This window comes from Sphaeramia orbicularis, chromosome 11, assembly GCF_902148855.1.
Source record: "Sphaeramia orbicularis chromosome 11, fSphaOr1.1, whole genome shotgun sequence".
In the NCBI taxonomy this organism is placed as follows: Eukaryota; Metazoa; Chordata; class Actinopteri; order Kurtiformes; family Apogonidae; genus Sphaeramia; species Sphaeramia orbicularis.
The window spans coordinates 25,548,061-25,572,537 of NC_043967.1; the positions used below are offsets into that span (position 1 = coordinate 25,548,061).

Genomic DNA, 24,477 nt, shown 5'->3' on the forward strand with positions numbered 1-24,477 from the left:
AAATGCATTACTTTTACTGTACAGCGTTCTGTTCTTCGTTTTGTTAAAGCAAACTGGAGTTTGTAGCTTTTAAATGTTATGTAGTGTGTTCTTAGTCATGTTTAAACATTTACTGTTTTAAAATGGGTTCTTATTAATTATTTACTTTTAAGAATTCTTTTTTGGATCATTTTCATGTTAGTCTGTCTTCATGTTATATTTTCTCACAAACTCATGAATATTAAAAAAAAAAACCTTCATGTAAAAATGTTGAAAATGGCCCCTTGTGTGATAAATTAACCATTATCAAAACAGCTGCACCTTTTTCCGTTTAAACCTGCTGACATAACTTTAATAAGCAACAGATAACTACAGTCATGGTACCATAGGTCACAGTAGATACCTCTGTGCCCCTTCCCTGGAGTCACAGTATAGAGAACTGAGAGAGATAGATAACAGAGAATCAGTGACAGGAAAAGAAGAAGCCTCTGATTTTAGACAGAAGCAACACACAGGTTATTTACAGAGACACTGAGCAGCTAACGGTTTCTTCTCTGCATCCAGTAGAAATAAATTAAGGGAAAGCGCCATGAAGTGGCCGAAGTTTCCAAACCCAGGGCTGGACAACAGGATCCCCTCTCATGGAGACCTGGAGAGGATGGAAAAGGAGGAGGCCGGAGACAGGCCCCAGTGGGACAACAAAGCCCAGTATCTGCTCACCTGTGTGGGCTTCTGTGTGGGACTAGGCAACGTGTGGAGGTTTCCTTACTTATGTCAAAGCCATGGAGGAGGTAAGTTGACATATAGACAATTATTTATCTGTCAGCAAATGAGCAGTATATATGAAGCATTAGATGGAATTTAAACTCTCACTTTAGCCAAAAATAATAAAAAACACCCTTTTTTGACCCATTTAGGGGATTTAAATTAGAAGAAAATACAGGGTGTCCATAAAGTCTCTTTGCAATTTAAGAAATTTATTACTAAAGCAAATGAGTAGGTGAATCTGTGGAAATTGTTAAAAATTGTAAAGTAGATATTGAAGGTTTTTTTTTTTTTTGCCTCATTTAATTCACCTCTATATGGACACTATTAGTTGCGCGAAGCACATCCAGATGGTTCTGGATTTCTTTCCATGTTGGTTGTAGCATAGCTTCCTCAATGGTGTCAATGGCATCAATGAGCTTTTTGTTTCAGGTCGTTGATATCCCTTTATCTTTGTTTGATATGTGATATCTTGAACATAACCACAAAGAAAGAAATCCAGGGGAGTGACATCTGGTGAATGAGGTGTCCAGGGAGTTGGGCCATCCCTTTCAATCCACCGGTCTGGAAATGTCTGATTTAGGTACCCACCAACATGCAGTCCCAAATGTGGTGGTGCATTATCTACCTGGAAAATGATGGCTGGTTGAAGGTCAGTTGTGGTGCCACAAATTCAATCCAACGGTCAAAGGAAGCATTTGCAATAATTGATCTCTCACTGAAGAAAAATGGACCAATGATTCGATTGCACATGATCCTGCTATTTGATTAAAAACTGAGTTCATAGAAGAAATCTGAGTAACATACCTCATCAGTTGCATTTGTAATACATTTTTTAATTGCAAAGAGACTGTGGACACACTGTACTTCAACCAATCTATCAATAAGGGTCTTTTTACGATTCCTTTGCTTCTTTTCTGTGAGAGTCCTAATGATCTAAAGCAGTGATTCTCAACATGTGGTCTGCAGACCAGAACCCCCATGTGGTCTGGAGGAGGATGTAAAAAAAAAAAGTCAAATTTATATCACTGTTTCTCTCATCTCCCTCATCTGACTTTCAAAGCAAAGTTACGAGTACAGATAATTGTTTTCCAAATTAAAAGTGAATCAAATGTAGCCTAAATAAGCCTAAGAGTAGACTTCTAATGAATTTGTCTACGCAAACCCACATTTTGTGTCACTATCTATACAGTTTGGTTACCTGGGTTGCCTACTGTCATATCAAAGACCTCTTGTAACTTGAGAATTGTGGTGGAAATGAAGTAGAAGAGCTAACTAATCAGAAACAAAGAGTGAAATGAAATGAAGAGTGACTTTAACACTTCTAAAATACGACAATGGATTGGTTACTGAAGAGAAAAGCTAGAGAAACGACAACCAATGTGAGCAACAAGGTTCAAAGACATTCTGTCAGCATCGAGCTGTCAGCACCATTTGCAGACTTAATTTGTAATATACAAAATATAATAATATTGTAATATAGGCTGTTTAAAAGGGTTTTTTAAGGGTGGGTTGGTGAGGTGGTTTGTGAATTTTTATTTTTTTTTATAATAAAGTGCTCCTTGGTGTGAATAAGTTTGAGAACCTATGACCTCTATACCATTTTTCTATAATAACCATAGAAATAACAGAATTCTAGTGTTTTTCATATATTTAAAAACACACTATTGAAGGTTGTTCATCTGCAATAAAAAATTGTAGCCAGAGGATCAAACAGCAAGACGAGAAATTGAACTATCTACTTGTTTTTGTGTTTTTCAAAAGCTGCGGTGGAACAAATGACCGTGTAAGCCTTATTTGTTGGTTTTTCTAACATTTAGTGTGGGTTATTAAACACATCCAGGGCTTTTTACAGTTTATGAGTGTCTTTATGGAAAGGTTTTTGTGGATGAAGCGGGCTGCTGACTATTTGCTTACAGCCATTAAAGAGCTAAATGATGTGAATTTAACTCATTATAACAATGTGAATGGTGCAATTTCAGGAGCGTTTATGATCCCGTTTCTCATCCTCCTGGTCCTGGAGGGAATCCCGCTGCTGCACCTGGAGTTTGCTATCGGCCAGCGCCTGAGGAAAGGCAGCGTGGGAGTGTGGAGATCAATCAACCCCTACCTGACAGGAGTCGGTAGGTGACAGCACATTTGGATGTTATAATACTTTAAATCAGTGCCTTAAAAACTCAGTGTTTTCATCTGTTACAGGTATTGCGTCCCTGTTTGTGTCATTTTTGGTGGGCATGTACTACAACACCATCATGGCTTGGATCATGTGGTACCTCTTCAACTCATTCCAGAATCCTCTGCCCTGGAGTCAATGTCCTCTAAACGCTAACAGGACAGGTACTCTATGCCTCCTCTGCTGAAACACTAAAAAGAAGATTTATAATGATAGCTTAGAGTAGGAAAAGCTGACAGCCGATTAATATCCATACCAGTTATATTTGATTTGATCAGAAAACTGGACAATTGAACGATGGATAGATAGATAGATAGATAGATAGATAGATAGATAGATAGATAGATAGATAGATAGATAGATAGATAGATAGATAGATAGATAGATAGATAGATAGATAGATAGATAGATAGATAGATAGATAGATAAATAAATCAGAGTACAAGTAACTGTGAATAACTTAGATTAAAAAGAGGTAGACTTAAAAGACAAGATGTGTTTTCTACCTGTCACATAAAAACATAAAAGCATAAAAGTATAAAAACATTAAATCAAAGAAACCCACCCGATGACAGAAGTGTTCCTGAGCTTTTACCTCCTATACTGTACATCCCCACTCAGCTGCTCCTCCTCCCGTCTCCTCCCACCTCCCCTCTCACTTAAAGAGTTATATAGTCATATTGCACAAGGATCAAACGACTTTGCATATCTAGTGGTGGAGCAGCTCAGTGAACGCAGTCTGTTGCTAAAGGTGCTCCTCTGCTGGCTTAGGACACGGCATAATAGGTGGTTGCCATTATGCATGATTGCCCTCAGTCTGGACAGGGTTCTCTGCTCTGTCACTTCTTCTGCGGAGTCCAGCTTCAGGCCTACCACAGAGCCCGCCTTCTTAATGATCTTATTCAAGTGCTGGATGTTCTTCTTGCTGCCACTACGCCCCCAGCAGGTCACAGCGTAAAAAACAACACTAGCCACTACAGATTTATAAAACATCTGTAGTAGCTTGGTGCAGATGTTAAATGATGCCAGCCTGCGCAGGAAGTAGAGCCTGCTCTGACTCTTCTTATAAATGTGTTCAGTGTTCAGAGACCAGTCCAGTTTATTGTCTATTATCAGGCCAAGGTATTTGTAGGAGGGTACCATTTCGACCGCCTCCCCCTCGATGTAAACAGGGAGTGGGGTGAGGGGCTTGCGCCTGAAGTCCAGCATCATCTCCTTAGTTTTTGATGCATTTAAGAGCAGCTGGTTCTTCTGGCACCACCCTACAAAGTCACTCACCAGTCTCCTGTATTCCCCCTCCTCATTCCCCTTGGTACATGCCACAACTGTTGTGTCATCAGAGTACTTCTGCATATGGCAGTATCCTGAGTTGTGTTGGAAATCGGCAGTATACAAGGTGAAGAGGATGTTGAGTTTAAAGTCGAGGATGTTGAGTTTAAAGTCAAGTCTAAAGTCAAAGTCTTGAAGTATCTAGTATTTACTGTACTTAAATATATCAAGTAATTAAATGTACTCAAGTAATAAAAGCAAAAGTACAAGTAAATGTTAGTAACACCCAAGGCAGTCAGAATACTGAATATAAATATAAAGTTTATCCAGGATTTTAAAAAATGGTAAAATAAAGCACAAGCAATCAAAATATTAAAAACGATGCCTACAAAAACAAGGTTTCAGAAACCTAAACAGGTGCTGGCTACAGCTGTTATGTCAGAATTTTGAAAACAGAAAAAGAAAAGAAAATTATGACGCTTATGTGGCACTTCAAAACATGGAGGCTACATTACACTTCGTAAGCAAGGAATCCAAAGTCTAAACCAGTGGTTCCCAACCTTTTTTGACTCGTGACCCCATTTTAACATCACCAATTTCTGGTGACCCCAGACATTCCAAACGGAGACATGTTTTTGCTAAAATTACTTTGTTTTTGATCATGTAATAGTTTACTGTACTATGTTGCAAATAAATGCTAATTTTAGACAACATTTAGGCTATATAATGTATATAATGCACCTTTTTGGTGTCTGCTTCTCAGTTTATCTTGGCGATGTCTTAGGCTGGGGAAGAAATCTTTTCATTCTCTGTTCAGTCTGGTTTTTTGATTGTGACAGTGCCCAGGCAGGTTGAGGTACAGAAACGCACGTGGTCACATGATCAGGTCTATCAAGATATGATCTATCAGATATTATATGCTGCATTTTATTTGAACTTGATTTTTATTAGGAAAAGTGTGTGGTGTTTAAATTATAACAAAATATATACTGAATCATTAAAAAAGATTTTTTATTAGTCTTTTTTTTTTTTTTTAATCAATTACTTGAAATTTCAGGTGACCCCATTTAAATTCCAGGTGACCCAACATGGGGTTGTGACCCCAATATTGAAAAACACTGGCCTAAATTGTTGACATAATACCAACCTGTGTTTTTTTCATAGCTTCATTCAACTCTCCCTCACATCAACAGATAACCGACATGTTGAGAGTGGACTGTCGTTTGCATTTGTTCATTACGCGATTTGGCCCAAAGACAAATCAGCTTCCTGACTTTGTTGCAGTCGCTGCTAGTCTCAGCGGTAAAACCACCAAATTTCCTTTAATTAATTTTTGTAAAGATACTGTGCATTAAAAATGTATCGCAGTAGAAGTATGTAATTGTGTGAGGAAATGCAGTGAAGTAAAAGTGAAAGTAAACAGTATAAAAAATACTCAGTAAAGTTCAAAGTCTCCTGAAACCTACTTGAGTACAGGGGTGAAGTATTATTACTTTGTTACTATACAGTACTGGTCAATATCACTATAAGGTGCCTTTGGTGTCCCCAAGCAGAATCTAACTGTCACCATGAACACATGGCAAAATATTGCAATTCTGGGTTTTATTATGAATGGGAAACATTCATACATATATCATACATATATCATACATATACATTCATACATATATCAGTACAATTTTTAAAATTTTAAATTTAATCAGGTGTGCCTGCTTAATCAGTAGTCACAACAAGAAGTAGCAGACATACCTGGATTAATCAGTGTGTCCAATAATGAAAGACAGGAAATAAAGGACCCACCTGAAGTTCAGGAATTAGTGGGTTGTGCATGGAGTCCATTGACAGTGGTAAAAACTGCATATGTCAAAGAAATAAATACCCGAATAAATAAATAAATCTGGATCATTGAAAATTAAACTCAAAAAAGCCTGTATAAACATCTGGAAATGTACATTATGTAATCATTGTAAAACATCCTGTCTCTGTTTAATGAGCCAGATACTGTAGATATGTCTGTGTACAGCAGTAACAGACTCTGCCCCCTGTAGGTGTGGTTGATGAGTGTGCTCGGAGCAGTACCGTGGACTACTTCTGGTACAGAGAGACCCTGAACACATCAACTGCTATCGATGATGCTGGAGGTCTGCAGTGGTGGATGGTCATGGCTCTGGTGGCGGCCTGGACTGTGCTATACGTCTGCTGCATTCGAGGAATCGAGACCACCGGCAAGGTCTGAAAGTCACATTCAAGTATTGACCTCTAAATATGTTGTTTCAATATACAGGTTTGTCTTGGGCTAACTGGTCTCCTTTTCCAGGCTGTGTATATCACATCTACTCTACCATACCTTGTCCTCACCATCTTCCTCATCAGAGGACTCACTCTGAAAGGCTCCGTAGAAGGAATCAAGTTCCTCTTCACACCAGATGTAAGCACTAAACATTTCACTTAAAAACTACAGGAGCCAAAATAAGTGGAAATACACACCTTCCTCCTCCAGCTCTTTCCTCTGTGTCCAAATCAAAAGACCAATGACAAATCTAGATGATCTGAAGCCATTTTATGCCACTGTGGAAAAGAAAAGTCACTTTCTAAGTACAGACATGTCTGATGAATCTGAACACTAACATGTAACTGCACCTGCCGATCATATATTTGACCCACCTGAAAACTATACTGCCCAAATCTCCCATGATCCCAGAGAGCAGAAAAGTGGGTTTAATCCTTGATTTACAGTATGTTTTTTTTTTTTTTTTTCATTCAAACTTTCAGCTTTAACTGGAATGTACAACCAGAAATTTCATCAGTACAATCGATTACAGAAGAGAAATGAATAATTGCATTTAGTAAAGTAAAAACTGAAGATTGTTGAAAAGATGGGAACCATTGATTTGTGTACTACTGTACCTGCTTACGGACCTACATTACTATCTCCATCTTAGCCTTTTGGAGCCAAAAATTACCTATTCAGACCAGCAGGTAGTGGTAGAGAATGGTGATGCTTAAGCTAACAAAGCTAATATTATTACTAACTTGCTGAAAACGCCAGCCAAACAATTAACTATTACCCTGCTACAAACTACCAAATAATTCCATTAACTTGGTAAATGTTAACACATACAGTTATGTTTGATAATTGTAATGATACGTACATGGAACACAATAAGCAGACCAATTCCTAGAGCACATAATGGACTATCAAGTTAAAGCTAATGTTGACTAAATTATACTAACAGGCAACTTAGTACAATTTAACATAGGTAACCCCTGTGGAACACCTCAGTTCAGCTTCTTAGGGGAAAATATTTCATTAAGCAGAAGCTAAAATTCACTTATCACATAATTCAAATAAAGCAAACAAACCAGAATACCAGAAAAATAAGTAAATTCACATTTCTACAAATAAATTGATATTTTTTAAGTTGATGTCAAATTGAAGCAGCAGTTTCAAGAGACAGTATACTCTAATGGCCTCCAGTGGTGTTACACAATTATCTTTACTGCCAATAAATTATAAATAGCATGCCAAAACATTTTTAGTAGTTTATGATGCCGACGTAACAGCCAGTCGTTATAAGCTACTGTTATTACTCCTTCTTTATCGTTCGAGAAAAAAAGACTTCAGACGATAGTATAATCCTCTTGTGCAGCATCATTCACATTATTTATTAACAATTGTGAGGGATTCAGTATTCAGAATATGAATAAAAGATGTAAAACGCTTAATCTCAGTGTTACTGAATTTGTTATCATCTATTTTCTTTTAGGTGAATGAATTAATGAATCCAGCGACATGGTTGGATGCAGGTGCTCAGGTGTTCTACTCCTTCTCTTTAGCTTTTGGAGGTCTCATCTCCTTCTCCAGCTATAACTCTGTACAGTGAGTACCTGCCTCAGCTTGTCTGTCATACAAAAACCTCTTGTTCAGTGGTTCTTCTGACATAGTAATCTCCCATCTCCATCACTTTCTTTTAGCAACAACTGTGAGATGGATGCTGTTCTCATCTCCATCATCAACGGCTGCACTTCAGTGTACTCAGCCACTGTTATCTACTCCATCATCGGGTTCAGGGCTACCCAAAACTTTGACGCCTGCATGTCAGAGTGAGTTTGAGATTGTTCTCAGGTGGGGCAATAAAAATGAGATCTTGCTGCAGAACCCTATGTTCATTTTATGAATTTCAATTGTTTTTACAGCAACATAATTAAGCTGATGAATGCCTTCAATCTACCTGAAAAGAACATCACAGACAGCAACTATGAAGACATGCTGAACCACTACAACCAGACAAATCCTGATATCATACTGGGGTTGGATTTAAAGACCTGTGACATGCAGGTGTACCTCAGCCAGGTCAGTAGATTATGTTTGTTACTACTGTTGTTCAGTGATTGGACAAAGCTGACATATGTGGTATACTCCTTCAGGGCGTGGAGGGGACAGGTCTGGCCTTCATCGTGTTTACTGAGGCCATCATCAAGATGCCCATCTCTCCTCTCTGGGCCGTCCTCTTCTTCATCATGCTTTTCTGCCTTGGCCTCTCAACTATGTTTGGGAACATTGAGGGAGTGGTGGTTCCTCTGCAGGACCTCAATATTTTGCCCAAAACTTGGCCTAAAGAAATCTTCTGTGGTAAAATTTCCTTTAACTCATAAAGACTTAATGCGACTTTGGTGGCAGTTCTCAAATGAATTTTTCTCCATTACTAACATTTCTTAAGTGATTTTATTATAATAATATGCTTAGTATTTTGCATTTTTATGTAAAATCAGGTATTTTCCTATATTTAATTTATTGGTCATGTAGATGTTCATAAAAGCTCAGATTAAAGTTGAGGGTTATTATATGAAAAATACAGAAAACTGAAGAAAAAGGGACATTTGTAGTAAAATATATCGTTAAATGAACATAAACCAAGTGTCTCCATCTATTGTCATTGATCCAACTCCATGGGTTTTACTGGTGAATCAACGTTTGTAGAAGATGACGGTGTTTCCACGTTCACTACGGAGCCTCCGAACGTCCAAATGGGTCATATCTGATGACCATGAAAAGATGACAAACTGTACTTTACACCAATTATTTACATGTATTGATGGAATTAGTGGCTCAACAGGTTTTAAACAGTAGATGATTTTGGTCACTGGTGGATGTTTGGGTCTTTCTGGATTAAAAATAAACCACCACTTCATTCTGTATTTGCCAGAATAAAATGTTGCTATTGAACAATTGTGCAAACCATAGATGGGAAAAACTAGACAGATGTGTATTAAATTGTGTCATGTTTTAATCAGACCACTAAGACATGTACATCCCTGTAGTAAAAAAAAAAGTTATAAACTAAATAATAAAACAGAATAACACAACTAAAACAGCAAAAAATCTGCACACTAATATAACACATCTGTTAGGGTTTATGTCTGCTATCACATTTTGAGCAACGTTGCTCTTCTTCAGACCAAAAAACAGGTTCAGAGAACCCATATTAACCCTCACAGGCATAAACAGCTACTGGGAACCAAAAGCATCTACTGATCTAAAAAATTTAACAACTTTTGATCCACTATATCAATCAATACATGCAAATGTATGTAAAATGCAGTTTCTCAGCTTTTCATCAACATCAGATGGACATTCAGGGGCTCTGTAATGAACATACAAACACCATCATCTTTGCAAATATTGATTAACCAGTAAACCCATGTAGTTTCATGAATGGCACTGGATGTCAATACTTGTTTTAGTAGTTAGTTAATGATATATTTTGCTGAAAAATTCACTTATGCTCCAGTTTTCTCTGGTTTGATATACTAACCTTCAAGTTTTTATGAGCATATACAGCACCACTAAATTTAATATTAGAAAATACCTGATTTTCTCTGAAAAATATGGAGGATAATCAGTTAGAAAAGAGTAAATGTACAAGAAAAACGTACCTGGAAGTGACCATAAAAATAGCTCTAGGTCTTTAAGAGTTAAATATTCCAAATCCATTGGTGTTACAAGTCATGTAATCAATCATCTTCGAGGTATCTACATAATATAATGCAGTAGTTTTTTAATCACTGATATTTTTCTCAGAAAACATTTTGTTGCAAAGCATAAAAAAGACAAATGGATTAGTACTAAGATGTTGGTATAATATCTGTGGTTTGCACAAACACACAATGACAATACTTTACTCTTGTTATATTGGCATTGGATCTTAATACCTGATTTGTGTTTTCAGGTCTGACTTGCCTGGTCTCATTTGGTCTTGGGCTCATATTTGCTCTCCGTTCTGGAAACTACTGGTTGGCACTTTTTGACAACTTTGCCGGGTCTATCCCTCTTCTGGTCATTGGATTCTGTGAAATGGTTGCTGTTATCTACATCTATGGTATAGATAGGTGAGTCTGCAGTGATGGTGTAAAATACTCAATGCAGCCTGTGGTGAATATTAATCTAACGTAATTTCCCGGTCAATAAGCCGCTACTTTTTTCCACACGCTCAAAAGTGATGCGGCTAATTTATGTTTTCCGGGCTAACGATCGATCCAGCTGTCGAAGAAGGAAATAGAGCTGCTGCATGTAAGCTTGGCATCAATGAATCGATGGTGAGAAGTTAGAGACAGGGTGGGTGCGGCTTATAGTCAGGTGTGGCTAATAGTCTGGAAAGTATGGTAATTAGAACAAAGCTACATTCTGACCTTGGAGAGGGAAAAATCTATTAGTCATTCCCTCTATACAAGATAAAGAAGTGCAGAGTCGCTGGTTGCAAGATAATGAGGAATGTAGACAAGAAGAACTTGTGATGTTTCTCTCAATAATGCTGTCTATGCTCCTGATAAGTTCATAAAATGTCCAACACACTGAACATTAAGTAACAGCCATAAGAGATATATATTTACTGTAAGTAATAAAGGTACAAGGTCACGTTTTATGTTTTTATACATTCTGCTGACTCTTAACTCTTTTTTCTTATTGCCCCCTCACAGATTTAACAAGGACATTGAGTTTATGGTCGGCCACAGGCCCAATATTTTCTGGCAGGCGACATGGAGAGTGATAAGTCCACTCATTATGATTTTCATCCTGATTTTCTACTTCGTAACCCAAGTCACCAAAAGCCTCACCTATCTGGTCTGGGATTCCGAGTCGGTGAGTATTGTAACCAAGGTTGTCAGTAACTGAAATAAATAAAAACTAACATAGCGTGCATGCAATTAAAAACCCTCCACGCCAAAGTTTTTGCACATGCAGACAGACGGATGATGTGCCCCCACCCCTACCCCCCGCTCACTCAGATCTCACTCCGTCCTCAATCTGGACCTTAATACATAACCCTCCAAGTAACGTGACAGACCTGTATGTAGAGGACAGGTTGATAAAGTTGTGAGACATTGAACGTGAGCTCCCCTCACCTTATCATTGCTGTTGACTATCTGCTGCCCCCCCGCGGTTGAGAACTGCTGGTGCATGCCACAGTTTTTGCACAATGGGCTCTATGCACAGCCCCACTACTTCCTGAACTTCAGGCGGGTTCTTTATCTCCTGTCTTTCATTAATGGACACACTGATTAATCCAGGTGTGTCTGCTATTTCTTGTCGTGACTACTGATTAATCAGGCACACCTGGGTTAATCAGTGTGTCCAATAATAAAAGACAGGCTGTGCATAGAGCCCATTACCCAGTGTGGCCGAGGGTAGTAATTAAAAGAAAAAAAACAATAACTAACTAAAACTGAATTAACTAACTAAAATGTATAAAAATTATGGATAAAATTCCCTTTGTTTTCGCCTCTGTCAATGTCAGATTTATATGATATTAATTTATTTCGCTTGAGTAATTTTAGCTGGCAGCACCATACGGCACTTCACAGTCCGTCACTTCTTGCAACAGACTGTTGGCTTCTTGTCCACACTCTGCCTGGTAACATGGAGACTAAAGTAGGGAGAAAGCAGCAGAGTACTGCATGGGATTGCCTTGAATACAATGGCAAGAAAAATAAAAGATGTGAAAAAACTAATACTAAAACTGAACTAAAACAAAGCATTTAGAAAAAAAATGAAAACTAATAAAAACTAGCAAACCTGCTTTAAAAACTAATTAAAACTGACTGAATAAAAGAAAAAAAGTCAAAACTAAATAAAACTAAACTAAAACAAAAAATCCAAAACTATTAGAACCTACATTGTAACCTGTTTCCTGTGTTCAAAGTAGTAAAAGTCAAGATAAATCCCCCCTTCTCTGACATTCTCAAAGCAATTTGCGGAATCAGGTGCAATTAAAGACAGCAGAGAGTAGATTAGGGTGATACAATAAAAAGATACGTGTAGGAAATTTACCTTTTTTTGTACTCATGTCACAGGAGAGTTTTCCCACCCTCGAAAACCGTGAATATCCTCCCTGGATCTACGTCATCATCTTCATCTTGGCTGGATTTCCCAGTTTATCCATTCCAGTGGTCGCAATCTTCAAGTTCATCCAAAAGAAATGCTGCAAGCACAACGACCACAGCGGCGACTCAGTGGAATCAATCTCTGCCAAAATACAAATGAGCGACAAAATTAAGTTTTAACTCATTATTAATAGGAATATTTAAAACCAGTTGTTTATATATTATTCTTGATGCTTTTTTTCTTCATCATACTTTGTACTATAATTATAAATATTACACTACACTGTAAAAATAAATATTTAATAAAATATTTTGGGTTGACCTGGCACTTTTTTATCTGAAGGGAAAAATAACTGACATGTGTCATACTGATGTTATGTTAGTTTGCTCTGTTTCACAAATCAGTGTATGTTGTGTATCAATGCATTTATTGTATTGTGCCTAATAATGTTTAATCTTAATATTTTGCTGAAGCTGCTGTGTAAAGCTAATTCCTGCTTTGGCAACTGTTTGTAACTCAATTTCTTTGACATTTTCACATGCATAGATTTAATGCTATGATTGGTTAATAATTCTATTTTTTTTCTTCCAAGTACTCTGCTATAAAAAATAAACAAATTATTTCTAATATCACTGTCATGATTCTTTTTTTTGGGGGGGTGGGGGGTGGGGGTGGTGGTAAGGAGGGATTGAAAATTGGCTCATAGTAATTTAAAAAAACAACCTAATCGAAATTAAATGTTAACTTTTGTAATCCCACAGTTTCAGTCTGTTCCTCATAAAAGATAGAACGTGGACTTCTTGAATACAAATACATTGTTAAAAGTCAAAAGTGCAAAGTTTACTTTTGCTAATCTGTAGGCTGTGACTGATAATAAAGACGACCATAACTTGATTACAGCATTGTTAATCTACCACTTTATGCTTCACCTACGGCTGAGGCTCCTTCTCTGCTGCAGAACTCACTAACTACATCCCCATGAAGCTGGTGCTTCCTAACCCAGGACTGGATCAACGGATCCCTAACCATGAGGATTTGGACAGAATGGAGAAAGAGGAGGTGGACGATAGACCAAAGTGGGACAACAAAGCACAGTACATCTTAACCTGTGTGGGGTTTTGTATCGGGCTTGGAAATGTCTGGCGATTCCCTTATTTGTGTCAGAGTCATGGAGGAGGTAAGATGAAGTGGAAAAAAACAATAGATGACTTATGTATGGGTATTTACAGAGCCCCGGAAGGGACATGAAGAAAACAAAAATATTTGCATTATAACACAAAAGTATTGCATTATAACGCAATAGTTTTTATTTTCTTCATGTCCCTTCTGGGGCTCCATAGGTATTTACAGGAGTGGCATCTATAGTTTTGACATTATTAATGTTAAAATGAATATCTTGTTTATTCTAAAAACCTACATTTCACACATTCCAAATAAAAATAATATCACATAATACATAGAAATTAATTTTGCACAACACAATGTTCTAACTTTGGAACACTTCAAAAGTGTGTCAGAGGTGTTTTATGCCACTCCTGGTGCAAAAATGCAACTGGCATGGTTTTATTTATCAACTTATGATCATCCAGCTGCCTCTTGGTTCAATTTGATTCAAGTCTTGAAAGCTGGAATGGTTTCTTATTTTCTTACTTGCGGGAAAACAGTATTTTCTCTCATGGTAAGCGAGTTTACTCCAAGTTGTTTAATACATCACCCATTTGTGGCTTGAGGTTTTTATGAATGATTGTCAAACTATAGGGGCTTTTTCTCAGTAACGGCTAAACTTTTGCATCATACGTACATGTTTAAGGAAGGGGGGTTGTACAAAAGGTACTGTCCCTTGAAGCAAATGTTTGATTTTCAGTTTCAGAAATAAAACTGACCGGACTTCATTTAACAAAATAAAGAGAGCAGCTGGCATGTAGAGTCAGGAGTCAAACTACAGGAGATTGTACAGAATTCTAAGGCAAGCATATAAAAGTAATGCTTGTGGTTTTTCTGTAACTTGTTAACTAGAACGGTTAAACCAGTACATTTAAAACCACTATAAAGTTAAAAGCCCTCTTGTACTTTACAATGGATCAGCAAAGAGCTACCCTTTGTTTGCTACAGTTACATGGAAATTAATACTATAACATTTCCACATGATACAGACACAGAATCATAGATCTTTAATTACCACCAATAACTCCCAAAAAACCACAACACACAGAAATCCTGCAATCACAAATGAAAACAACTTATTATGTGTCACAACCACAAATATGAGACTCATTAAGGTATATTCATAGTTGTGTGTCAGGGGGAAAAAAACTATAAGATAACTCATATATACTTGTTCTAGGTGCCTTTTTGATTCCCTTCCTGATCCTACTGGTTCTGGAAGGAATGCCTCTCCTATTAATGGAGTTTGCCATTGGCCAGCGCATCAGGAAAGGCAGCGTGGGTGTGTGGAGGGCCATCAACCCCTATCTGACTGGTATAGGTGAGTCAAAGTTCTAAGAAGAGCTAAAACACTTAGCACTATAGCTTCAGTACTGTGATCACACCTAATAATGTTGTTCCTCAGGTATTGCCTCTATGCTGGTGTCCTATTTGATCACACTGTACTACAACACCATAATAGCTTGGATCATGTGGTATCTCTTCAATTCCTTTCAAGACCCCCTGCCTTGGACCCAGTGTCCTCTCAATGAAAACAGGACTGGTAAATACATAATAATATTCCAAACTGTAAACATGATTGACACATGTACAGCAGCTTCTTTGTGTCCTCTACAGGTTATGTACCAGAGTGTCAACAGAGCTCCACTATGGATTACTATTTTTACAGAGTGACTCTGAATAGTTCAGCCTCTATAGCTGACTCTGGAGGTCTCCACTGGCCCATCATACTTTGTCTTTTGGCTGCCTGGACTGTCATCTGTATTTGCTGCATAAGGGGGATCAGCACTTCAGGAAAGGTTTGTCAGCCCTAACCAGTTGTTCTGAAAATACAAAACCAAAACAGAAATGCCAAAATGTGCAACTTTTAGTCTCTGATGCTAATTTCTTGTGACAGCTGGTCAGATGATGTATTTTATTTAACTCCCTTATTAAATGACAGTATGTATGAGCACTACTCATGCCCCTGGACTGTAGGACTTACACGCTTTACATTGCATTGTTTACATTGCACTTTATCCTTTGCACAGACTCATTCATTGCACTGACTCTAAGCACCACAGTCTCCGTTTGCATTGACTCCTTGTGGAAAGTTAAAGTTTTTTCTTTTTACGATTGTGTTCTTACTATTGTGCTTCACTACTGTTGTTTTTGAAATTTGTGGATACTGCTGGAATCTGTAAATTTCCCTATCTATCTATCTATCTATCTATCTATCTATCTATCTATCTATCTATCTATCTATCTATCTATCTATCTATCTATCTATCTATCTATCTATCTATCTATCTATCTATCTATCTATCTATCTATCTATCTATCTATCTATCTATCTACAGTTTTAACCCATAAAGACCCAGTGCTATTTCTGTGGCAATTCCCAAATGATTTTTTTCCTCACTATTTAACCTTTATTAACTGATTTATCACCATTTATGTTTATGTTTATGTTTACGCATTTGGCAGACGCTTTTTTCCAAAGCGACTTACAGGGGAAAACCAATTAAATCACTCAATCAATCAAATTTTATTTATATAGCGCCAGATCACAAGAAAGTTATCTCTTGACATTTTATATATAGAGTTGGTCAAAACCAGACTCTAAGTCAATTCTACAGAATCCTCCTCCCAATCAGAATCCATTTATTATAATATTATCCTGTTTTTTGCATTTTTTCAGCGTAAATCAGGTATTTTTCCATATTTAATTTACTGACTATGTTAGATGTTCATAAAAGCTCAGATTAAAGTTGACTGTCAAAATATCAGAAACAGAAAACTGAAGAAAATGTGACTTTTTCAACAAAACCGATCACTGACTGGACATAAACCAAATGTCTCCATCCACAATTACTGATCCAACTCCATGGGTTTTACTGGTGAATCAGTGTTGTAGAAGATGACAGTGTTTCCACGTTCACTACAGAGCCTCTTAACATCCAACTGGGTCATATCTGATGACCATGAAATGATGAATAACGGTATTTTAAACCAATTGTTTACAAGTATTTATAGGATTAGTGGATCAAGAGGTGTTAAACATTTTAGATCAGTAGCTGGTTTTAGTTGCCAGTAGCTGTTTGAGTCTTTATGGGTTAAAGTAACGCATAAACCAGGACCTGCCTACTATGACTGAAGGTAGGATGCTGTTACAGATGGTGAGCTGTTAGGTGTATTTGATACTGCAGGCTTCTTCATCCTGACAGACAGCTCTACTGTTGTTGTGGTTGAGATGTTATAGCATAAAGAGTGCCAAAGGATTTTGTTAAGTAAATGTTTAATGAAGTTCACCAGTGTTGAATTGCAGTACATGGCCTGTTTGCCACATTTGCAGAACTGACATTACTGTTTTCAGTGAAACACGACAGCATATGTCAATAGTTCAAAGGTAGCTGGAGTTTTAATACAATTATGCATGACATTTTGACCAAAACACTTTCTGGCTTTTGATTTTATGACATTACGCAGCTCATTGCGTTTTCATTGGTGCAGTTCAGACAAAACAATGACTATAGTTTTAGTCTTCCCCAAATTTCTCTGTGGAAGAGGAGTTTATTTTTCAGGTTACAGTGAAACAACTTAAGATACTGGGCACTTATATTACATTTTATAGGTGGTTAATGCCATAGTCTCACAAACCATCCAATCATGATCGTAGAATAAAAGTAAATACTGAAGTATCTGATGTATGTTTAGATGTACCCGAGGGACTAATGTATGTTTGCTTTCTAGGCTGGGGAAACCAGATAACCTTTTTGGTCAAACCAGGAATCCTTTTTAGATATGCCAGATATCCTCTTTTGTCACACCAATATCCTTTCTTTGTTTAACCAGATGTCCAAAGATATTTTACATAAACCCCAGACATTCACATTGACCGAATGCTCTCCAGGTTGTCCATGGGGCTTGTTTGATGCCGTAGTTTTTTTATAAAATCTTTTTACACAATCAAGATGGTGTTAGTGGAGCCTTCTTCATCATCCTTGCATCATCACTTTTTGGGAAATGACAATACAGACAAGACGTTACAGAAATTTGGCTGTTACACAATTGTTTGTAGATATTGTGACCTGGACATGATCACATGAGTTATCCTTGAATTGCGCTCTATGGTCATTTGTCATTCAATGTACTGTATGTAACGTTTATATTTTTTGTTTGCTTTGTCCTGTCAGGCAGTGTATGTCACAGCCATCCTGCCTTACATTGTGCTGGCCATCTTCTTGATCCGAGGATTGACTCTTAGAGGCTCCCTGAGTGGAATAAAGTTCCTGTTCACACCAGATGTAAGTTTGGAATCTCTATACAAAGAGTGTCATTCCCATAACCTACAGTACCATTACAGTGTATGGCTCTTCCTTGCAGTTGAATGAGTTAATAAATCCAGCCACATGGCTGGATGCAGGGGCCCAGGTCTTTTATTCCTTTGGTTTGGCATGGGGAGGTCTCATTTCCTTCTCAAGCTACAACTCTGTTCAGTAAGAGACCTACTTTTAGATATGATATGGTGTTTTGGTCATTTGACAGTAAAGCACACTGTAGCCCTTTTAATACCAAATACACGTGTCTATATTTCATCCCCAGTAACAACTGCATGCAAGATGCAGTGATCCTGTCTGCTGTAACTGCCGTCACCTCTGTCTATGCTGCTGCAGTCACCTACACCATCATTGGCTTCAGGGCCACAGAGAAATATGATGCCTGTATCAGTGAGTGAGTAGGCTACTGTTAATACCACAACTGTGACTTCTTCTAATTGTTTATTGCCCCGTCCCCCGAAGGGGAGGCAAGGGGTATTGTTTTTGGATTGGTTTGTTTGTTTGTTAACACTCTAGCAGCAAAACTATTGGTTGAATTCATACCAAATTGGGTTATAGATTGCCAGTGACCCAGAATAGGTGTGATTACATGTTGGGAAAAGTAGGTCAAAGTTCAAATGTTTAATGAGTTTGTTTAAATCTGTTTTTTCTCCCATTTACTCATAATGGACAAAATTTTATATGTCTAAAAAAAACATCGCTTTTGTTTCAATTTACTTCAAACTTGGCACATATATAGGGGCTATTGATATGCTGACATCAGCACATGCATAGACATGATGACATCAGCTGGATTCATGCCAAAATAAGCTACAATACATGCAAGAGGGGGGTTTGTTGTGCCTCGCACCACTTGTTAGAAGCAGTACTATTAGCTTAGAAATCCAGTGAACTGTTAACAAGATTCAACCACAACACAAACTTACTCTCTATGCAAAGCTTACACAAAGAACATTTAAAGGGACATTAACTGTGCAAAACCTGCAGTTGATTGTGCTCATATTTATGATTTATCAGTTATTTTATCCATCCCTCTAGGTGAAATACAAGGGATGTGGGAAAAGTTATTGACTGGGAGACATGTTTTTTAATTCAGACAGTTCTAAGCATTTTAATAGGTGCTAGAAATCAAAATGAGCTCATGGTGGTTCTAGTGTTAAGCCATTAAAATTATAATATAATAATAAAAATGCATAGTGTTAGTGATAGCATTATAATCACATTAAGTAAATAAGCATTTACTGTTTAAGCAAGTATACAAACTGCAAGGTTGAAGATTTGCATGTGCCTAAGTGAAATTTATGTTATATGTTTTGTTTTAGGAGTTTGTTTGTTGATGTTAAATTAGCTAACAACGGTCTCAGTAGCCTACATCCACAAGAACAATTAAAATGCATTGTTTCGAGGCCAGATTCTGCAAAAATCCTAGCATTCACTGTCAGTGCTACTCATTTCCTCCTCTAATGCTGCAAAGACATGCAGAGGTAGCTACCATTAGCTTAGAAATACAGTGAACTAATGTCAACAAAATTCAATACAACACAAACACTACTCTTTGTTCCAAATAAATGAAAAGAAACTAAGGATTTTGCATTTGGGATTTTTGTTGCTTTTTCAACATTTTACTGTGTTTCACTGTGCCATGACCCTTATTCCAAAAACCATGGTACATATCAAACCAATTTTTATGTACTGTAACACCCCTGGTAATGATGTTTTCTACTTTCTCAATAATGTTGGATTACACAGAATAACATGCATGTCTGAATTCACAGGGTACAAAATGTCAGCTTTCATCATTGCATAGTCACTGATATATGACATGTTTTTGCCACAGGAACATCAGGACTTTATTAAATACATTTGAGCTCCCTGAAGGCAACATAACTACAAGCAACTATGACGAAGCCTTTAATCGTCTCAACAGCAGCCATCCAGATACCATTCTTCAACTGGATATTGAGATCTGCAACATGCACAAACTTCTCAGTGAGGTATCTATGTCAGTCAGTGTTTACTACCTCTGATCCATTCTTTATACTGTTCTTAGCTCCTAGTTTCTACTTCTTACCAATTAAACTGTTTTCATACCTGTAGACTGCTGGTGATTTGGAAATTAACCCTCCTTATCTGTGTTTCATGCAGTGCATTTGCATGGGACAAGCAAAATCTGTTCTTTACTTTAATTCAGTGACATGATGTGAAGGGCAGGTTCATCACAGATAAGTGCCGGAAGACAAAAGAATGATCCTTACTGTGGCTATCATGAATGTCATCCATCTCATCACCTTTTCATACGTTGCTCTTCTGACACATATAGGACTCTTCCGGTGAATATCCATGCTACACTACATTGCCAAAAGTGTTGGAACATCTGCCTTTACTATATAAACTTGACTGACATCCCATTCTTAACCCATAAAGACCCTAATATCCACCAGGGATCAAAATCGTCTATTGAATTCAAATGTTCAATAACTTCTGAACCACTAAACTTATCGATATGTTGAAATAATTGTTGTAAAGTACAGTTCATCATCTTTTCATGGTCATCCTATATGACACATTTGGACATTCAGAGGCTCCGTAATGAAAATGGAAATACCATCATCTTCTACACCGGGGTGTCAAACTCATTTTATTTCAGGGGCCACTTTCAGCCAAATTTGATCTCCACTGGGCCGGACCAGTAAAATAATAACAGTAAAAAAAGTAAAATTATATTATGATCAGGTTTACATCTACAAAGTTCCCGTAAAAATCTGAATAACATGAACAACTCGAATTGTCTTAAGAAAAAAAAGTGCAATTTTAACAATGTTATGCCTCGGCTTATCAGTTTATCATTTACACATGTACTTTAGAATCGCACAAAACATTTAGTAACAGGCAGAATATTGGTAAAATTGCATTTGCTTTCTTAAGACATTTCCATTTGTTCATATTTGTTCAGGTTATTCCGATTTTTTGTAAAAGTATAGTTCGGTAATGTAAACATTTTCAGGTAATTTTACTTTTTTACACCAAAAAAACATAGAGAAAATTTGGGGTTGTCATTATTCATAGATTATTATGATAATATTTTACTGGTTCTGACCCACTTGAAATCTAATTGGACTGTATGTGTCTATATGTGGAACCTGAATTAAAATGATTTTGACACCACTGATTGTTAATATCATCAGTGTAATTTTTGCATTTCACAAATTTCATCCTGCGGGCCAGATTGGACCCTTTGGCAGGCTGGATTTGGCCCCCGGGCCACATGTTTGACACCTGTGTTCTACACCCTTGATTCACCAGTAAAACCCATGGAGTTAGGTCAATGACAGTGGATGGAGACACCTGGTTTATGTTAAGTTAGTCATATATTTTGCTGAAAAAGTCACTTTTGCTTCATTTTTCTCTTTTTCTGATATAATAACCCTCAACTTTAATCTGACCTTTTATGAACATCTACATGATCACTAAATTAGATACAGGAAAATACTTGATTTTCACTGAAAAAAATGCAAAATACAGAGGATAATGTCATAATAAATGGTGATAAATGACTTAAGACAGGTTAAGTAGAGAGACAAATGCATTTGAGAGCTGCCATAAACATCGCATTGGGTCTTTATAGGTTAATCCAGAGGGTGTATTATGGAGTTGGCCCACCCTTTGCAGCTATAACAGCTTCAAATCTTCTAGGAAGTTATTCTACAAAATTTAGGAGTGCATTTATGGGAATTTTTGACCATTCCTCTTGAGGCACATTTGTGAAGTCAGGCAATGATGTTGGATGAGAGGGCCAGGCTTGCAGTCTCAGCTCTAATTCACCCCAAAGGTGTTTTGTCATGTTGAGATTGGGACTCCATAACAAGCTGACTCATCCATGTCTTCACAGACCTTGCTTTGTGCACTGGTGCACAGTCATGTTGAAACAGGAAGGGGCCATCCCCAAACTGTTCTAACCCTAACTCACAAAGCTGGGAGCATGAAATTGTTCAAAATGTTCTTGTATACTGAAGCATTAAGAGTTCCTTTCACTGGAACTCAAGGGCCAAGCCCAACCCCTGAGGAACATCCCCATTCCATAATAACCCCCTTCATCAAACTTTTACAATTGGTACAATGTAGTCAGGCAAGTATCATTTTCCTGACAAATGTCCAACCCAGACTTGTCCATTGGATTATCAGACAGAGAAGTGTGATTTGTCATTCCAGAGAACAGTCTCCACCGCTTTGGGTCCAGTGGGGGCTGGAAACTTAAATGTGTCTTGCATGTTCTTCCAGGGAGTGGAGGGAACGGGTCTGGCCTTCATTGTGTTCACTGAAGCCATCACTAAGATGCCTGGGTCCCCAGCCTGGGCTGTACTGTTTTTTGCCATGCTTCTCTGTTTGGGTCTTTCAACGCTTTTTGGAAGCATGGAAGGAGTGGTGGTTCCATTAAAAGACCTGGGTGTTTTCCCTAAAAAATGGCCTCATGAAGCAGTCATGGGTAACTCAGCTTCAGATCAGTTTCATCCAAATGTCTCTGGCGTCTACAACAAATGCTGTTCTTTGTTTTGTTTCACAGGAATAACATGTATTGTCTCCTTCATCCTTACCCTACTGTTTGCGCTGCAATCTGGGATTTACTGGGTAACTCTTTTTGATGACTTTGCTGGATCTGTTCCACTTCTGGCCATTGGATTAGTTGAGATGATAGCTGTTGTTTACATTTACGGTGCAGACAGGTTAGTAATGTTTCACTGTGCCATTTAATGATCCGAGATGGATGGAGATTGGGGGCTTTCGTTCATCCTCTCTTCACACTGCACTGAAAAATTCCTATTCTTGTTATGTGACAGGTTCAATGAAGACATCAGGTTTATGATCGGACGTAAACCCAACATCTTCTGGCAGGTCACATGGAGGGTCATCAGTCCTCTGATTATACTGGTCATCTTAGTGTTTTATCTGGTGACTCAAGCGCAGGAAGAGCTGACACATTTGGTCTGGGATCCTGACTCTGTAAGCACTGAACCCAACACTTGATACCCACATTTTGTAAAGCCGAAACATAAAAAATAAAATGAGTAATTTTACCTCTGTCGTTGACAGGAGGAGTTTCCATCACTGTCATCAGTTCCTTATCCATCATGGATCAACATAATCATCTTTCTTTTGGCAGGAGTTCCCAGTCTGACAATACCAGTGTACGCTTTATGTAGACTGATCTTTGTTAGCTGCAAGAAAACAAGATGAATCCAGAATAAATTGTAAAGACATTTATGGGATGTTTTATCTTTGTTAGTGTGTCTGATTCTAACACACAAAGTGCAAATGTTTAGACTGAAGATGCAAAGCAGCAAAGCGCCCACTAGAGGGAGACTTCACACTTATGGAAAACCAATGAGCAGTGACATCGGCTGTATCATATACACAAGATAAATAGCCAAGTTTTGTTTAAATGATCACCATCAATACATCAAACTGTTAAGAAATAGTAAGAAAACTCATTTAGGAAATCAGCTATGAACTGCTGTGTACGTCATGTGTCTGGAGGTAGAGGGAGGACATGAGTTGAATAGTTTTGTCTTGTTGATTTATTGTAAACTGCCAAAATGTTGTCTGTTAGTGCATTAAACAAACGAGATCAGTGCATGTACCTCAGTCATTCAAGTATTCATATCAAAGTATTGACATTTGAATGATACTATTAAAGCCTTGGTAGTATTGAATGTTATGTTGACATGTACCAGTCATTTGATTAAAAAACCATCACTGACTAAATACACATATCCTGAAATTGAATGGTTGAATTTGAAATATTTCTAAACAGAAGAATATTACCGTGTTTCCCTGCACCTAGCCGAAGGCTCCGAAACCCACAACACAAAGACCCCATCACCTCAGACAACACTGGTCACAGGGGAGTGTATCAACTAGTCCTTTCTTTGAACTGAACTCTGGATTAATCCAGTGACTGTTGTGAAGAGAGCAACTGGCAACCAGGGAAAGACCTGGCAACAGCCTGGAAAGACAGCTGACGGGAGGGAACGAGCCCAATAGCTCCGAGTGCTTTTTAAACCTATTTGTGCAATCAATGGCACAACAGCTCTTCCCCATTTTTTAGATTGTTCTAAAGTTTTCGCAGTATTCAAGCCAAAGCCGCTACTTATCTCCCTCTTTCTGCCACTCAGTGGACGGAACCACGGTGACTTCCGCTAGTGGTGACGTCACGTGCATACCCTCTATGGAGCACAAGGCTCATAATCACATAATTAAAGACAAAAACGTTTCAGTTATGAAATATAGAACTAAATGACAGATGCTAACATTAAGAGCTTTACTAATAAGTAACGTTAGCCAAAATGATATGCAATTTAAGGTATGATTTTATGCAAAAATAGGTATGCACTCACCACTAGCGGAAGTCACCGTGGTTACGTCCACTG

At 37.7% G+C, this 24,477-nt stretch overlaps 2 protein-coding genes across 2 annotated transcripts; both read left to right on the forward strand.

The window, feature by feature from the left end:
- The first annotated feature begins 568 nt into the window (after positions 1–568).
- LOC115428943 (sodium-dependent neutral amino acid transporter B(0)AT1-like) lies at positions 569–12,748 on the forward strand. The gene is made up of 12 exons (XM_030148207.1): positions 569–770; positions 2,727–2,867; positions 2,944–3,081; positions 6,235–6,416; positions 6,504–6,614; positions 7,954–8,066; positions 8,162–8,290; positions 8,384–8,540; positions 8,615–8,819; positions 10,417–10,576; positions 11,165–11,327; positions 12,539–12,748. The coding sequence occupies exons 1-12, from the start codon at positions 569–571 to the stop codon at positions 12,746–12,748; spliced, it is 1,911 nt and encodes a 636-aa protein (XP_030004067.1).
- A 787-nt stretch (positions 12,749–13,535) lies between these two features.
- Positions 13,536–23,284, forward strand: LOC115428146 (sodium-dependent neutral amino acid transporter B(0)AT1-like). Its single transcript, XM_030146993.1, has 12 exons — positions 13,536–13,746; positions 14,914–15,054; positions 15,139–15,276; positions 15,351–15,532; positions 17,909–18,019; positions 18,099–18,211; positions 18,318–18,446; positions 19,890–20,046; positions 22,331–22,535; positions 22,614–22,773; positions 22,888–23,050; positions 23,141–23,284. Exons 1-12 carry the CDS (start codon positions 13,548–13,550, stop codon positions 23,282–23,284), a joined length of 1,842 nt encoding a protein of 613 aa, XP_030002853.1. The 5' UTR covers positions 13,536–13,547.
- The last annotated feature ends 1,193 nt before the right edge of the window (positions 23,285–24,477 follow it).

What these genes read in the sequence shown, in the direction of transcription:
- LOC115428943 (XM_030148207.1), top strand. Translation starts at nt 569, where the DNA reads ATGAAGTGGCCGAAGTTTCCAAACCCAGGGCTGGACAACAGGATCCCC. An exon ending in AGTTCCTCTTCACACCAGAT is followed by an intron (nt 6,615 to 7,953) that starts GTAAGCACTAAA and finishes ATTTTCTTTTAG; the next exon opens with GTGAATGAATTAATGAATCC. An exon ending in GCCTAAAGAAATCTTCTGTG is followed by an intron (nt 8,820 to 10,416) that starts GTAAAATTTCCT and finishes TTGTGTTTTCAG; the next exon opens with GTCTGACTTGCCTGGTCTCA.
- LOC115428146 (XM_030146993.1), top strand. Translation starts at nt 13,548, where the DNA reads ATGAAGCTGGTGCTTCCTAACCCAGGACTGGATCAACGGATCCCTAAC. An exon ending in CCCCTATCTGACTGGTATAG is followed by an intron (nt 15,055 to 15,138) that starts GTGAGTCAAAGT and finishes GTTGTTCCTCAG; the next exon opens with GTATTGCCTCTATGCTGGTG. An exon ending in TGGTCTGGGATCCTGACTCT is followed by an intron (nt 23,051 to 23,140) that starts GTAAGCACTGAA and finishes TGTCGTTGACAG; the next exon opens with GAGGAGTTTCCATCACTGTC.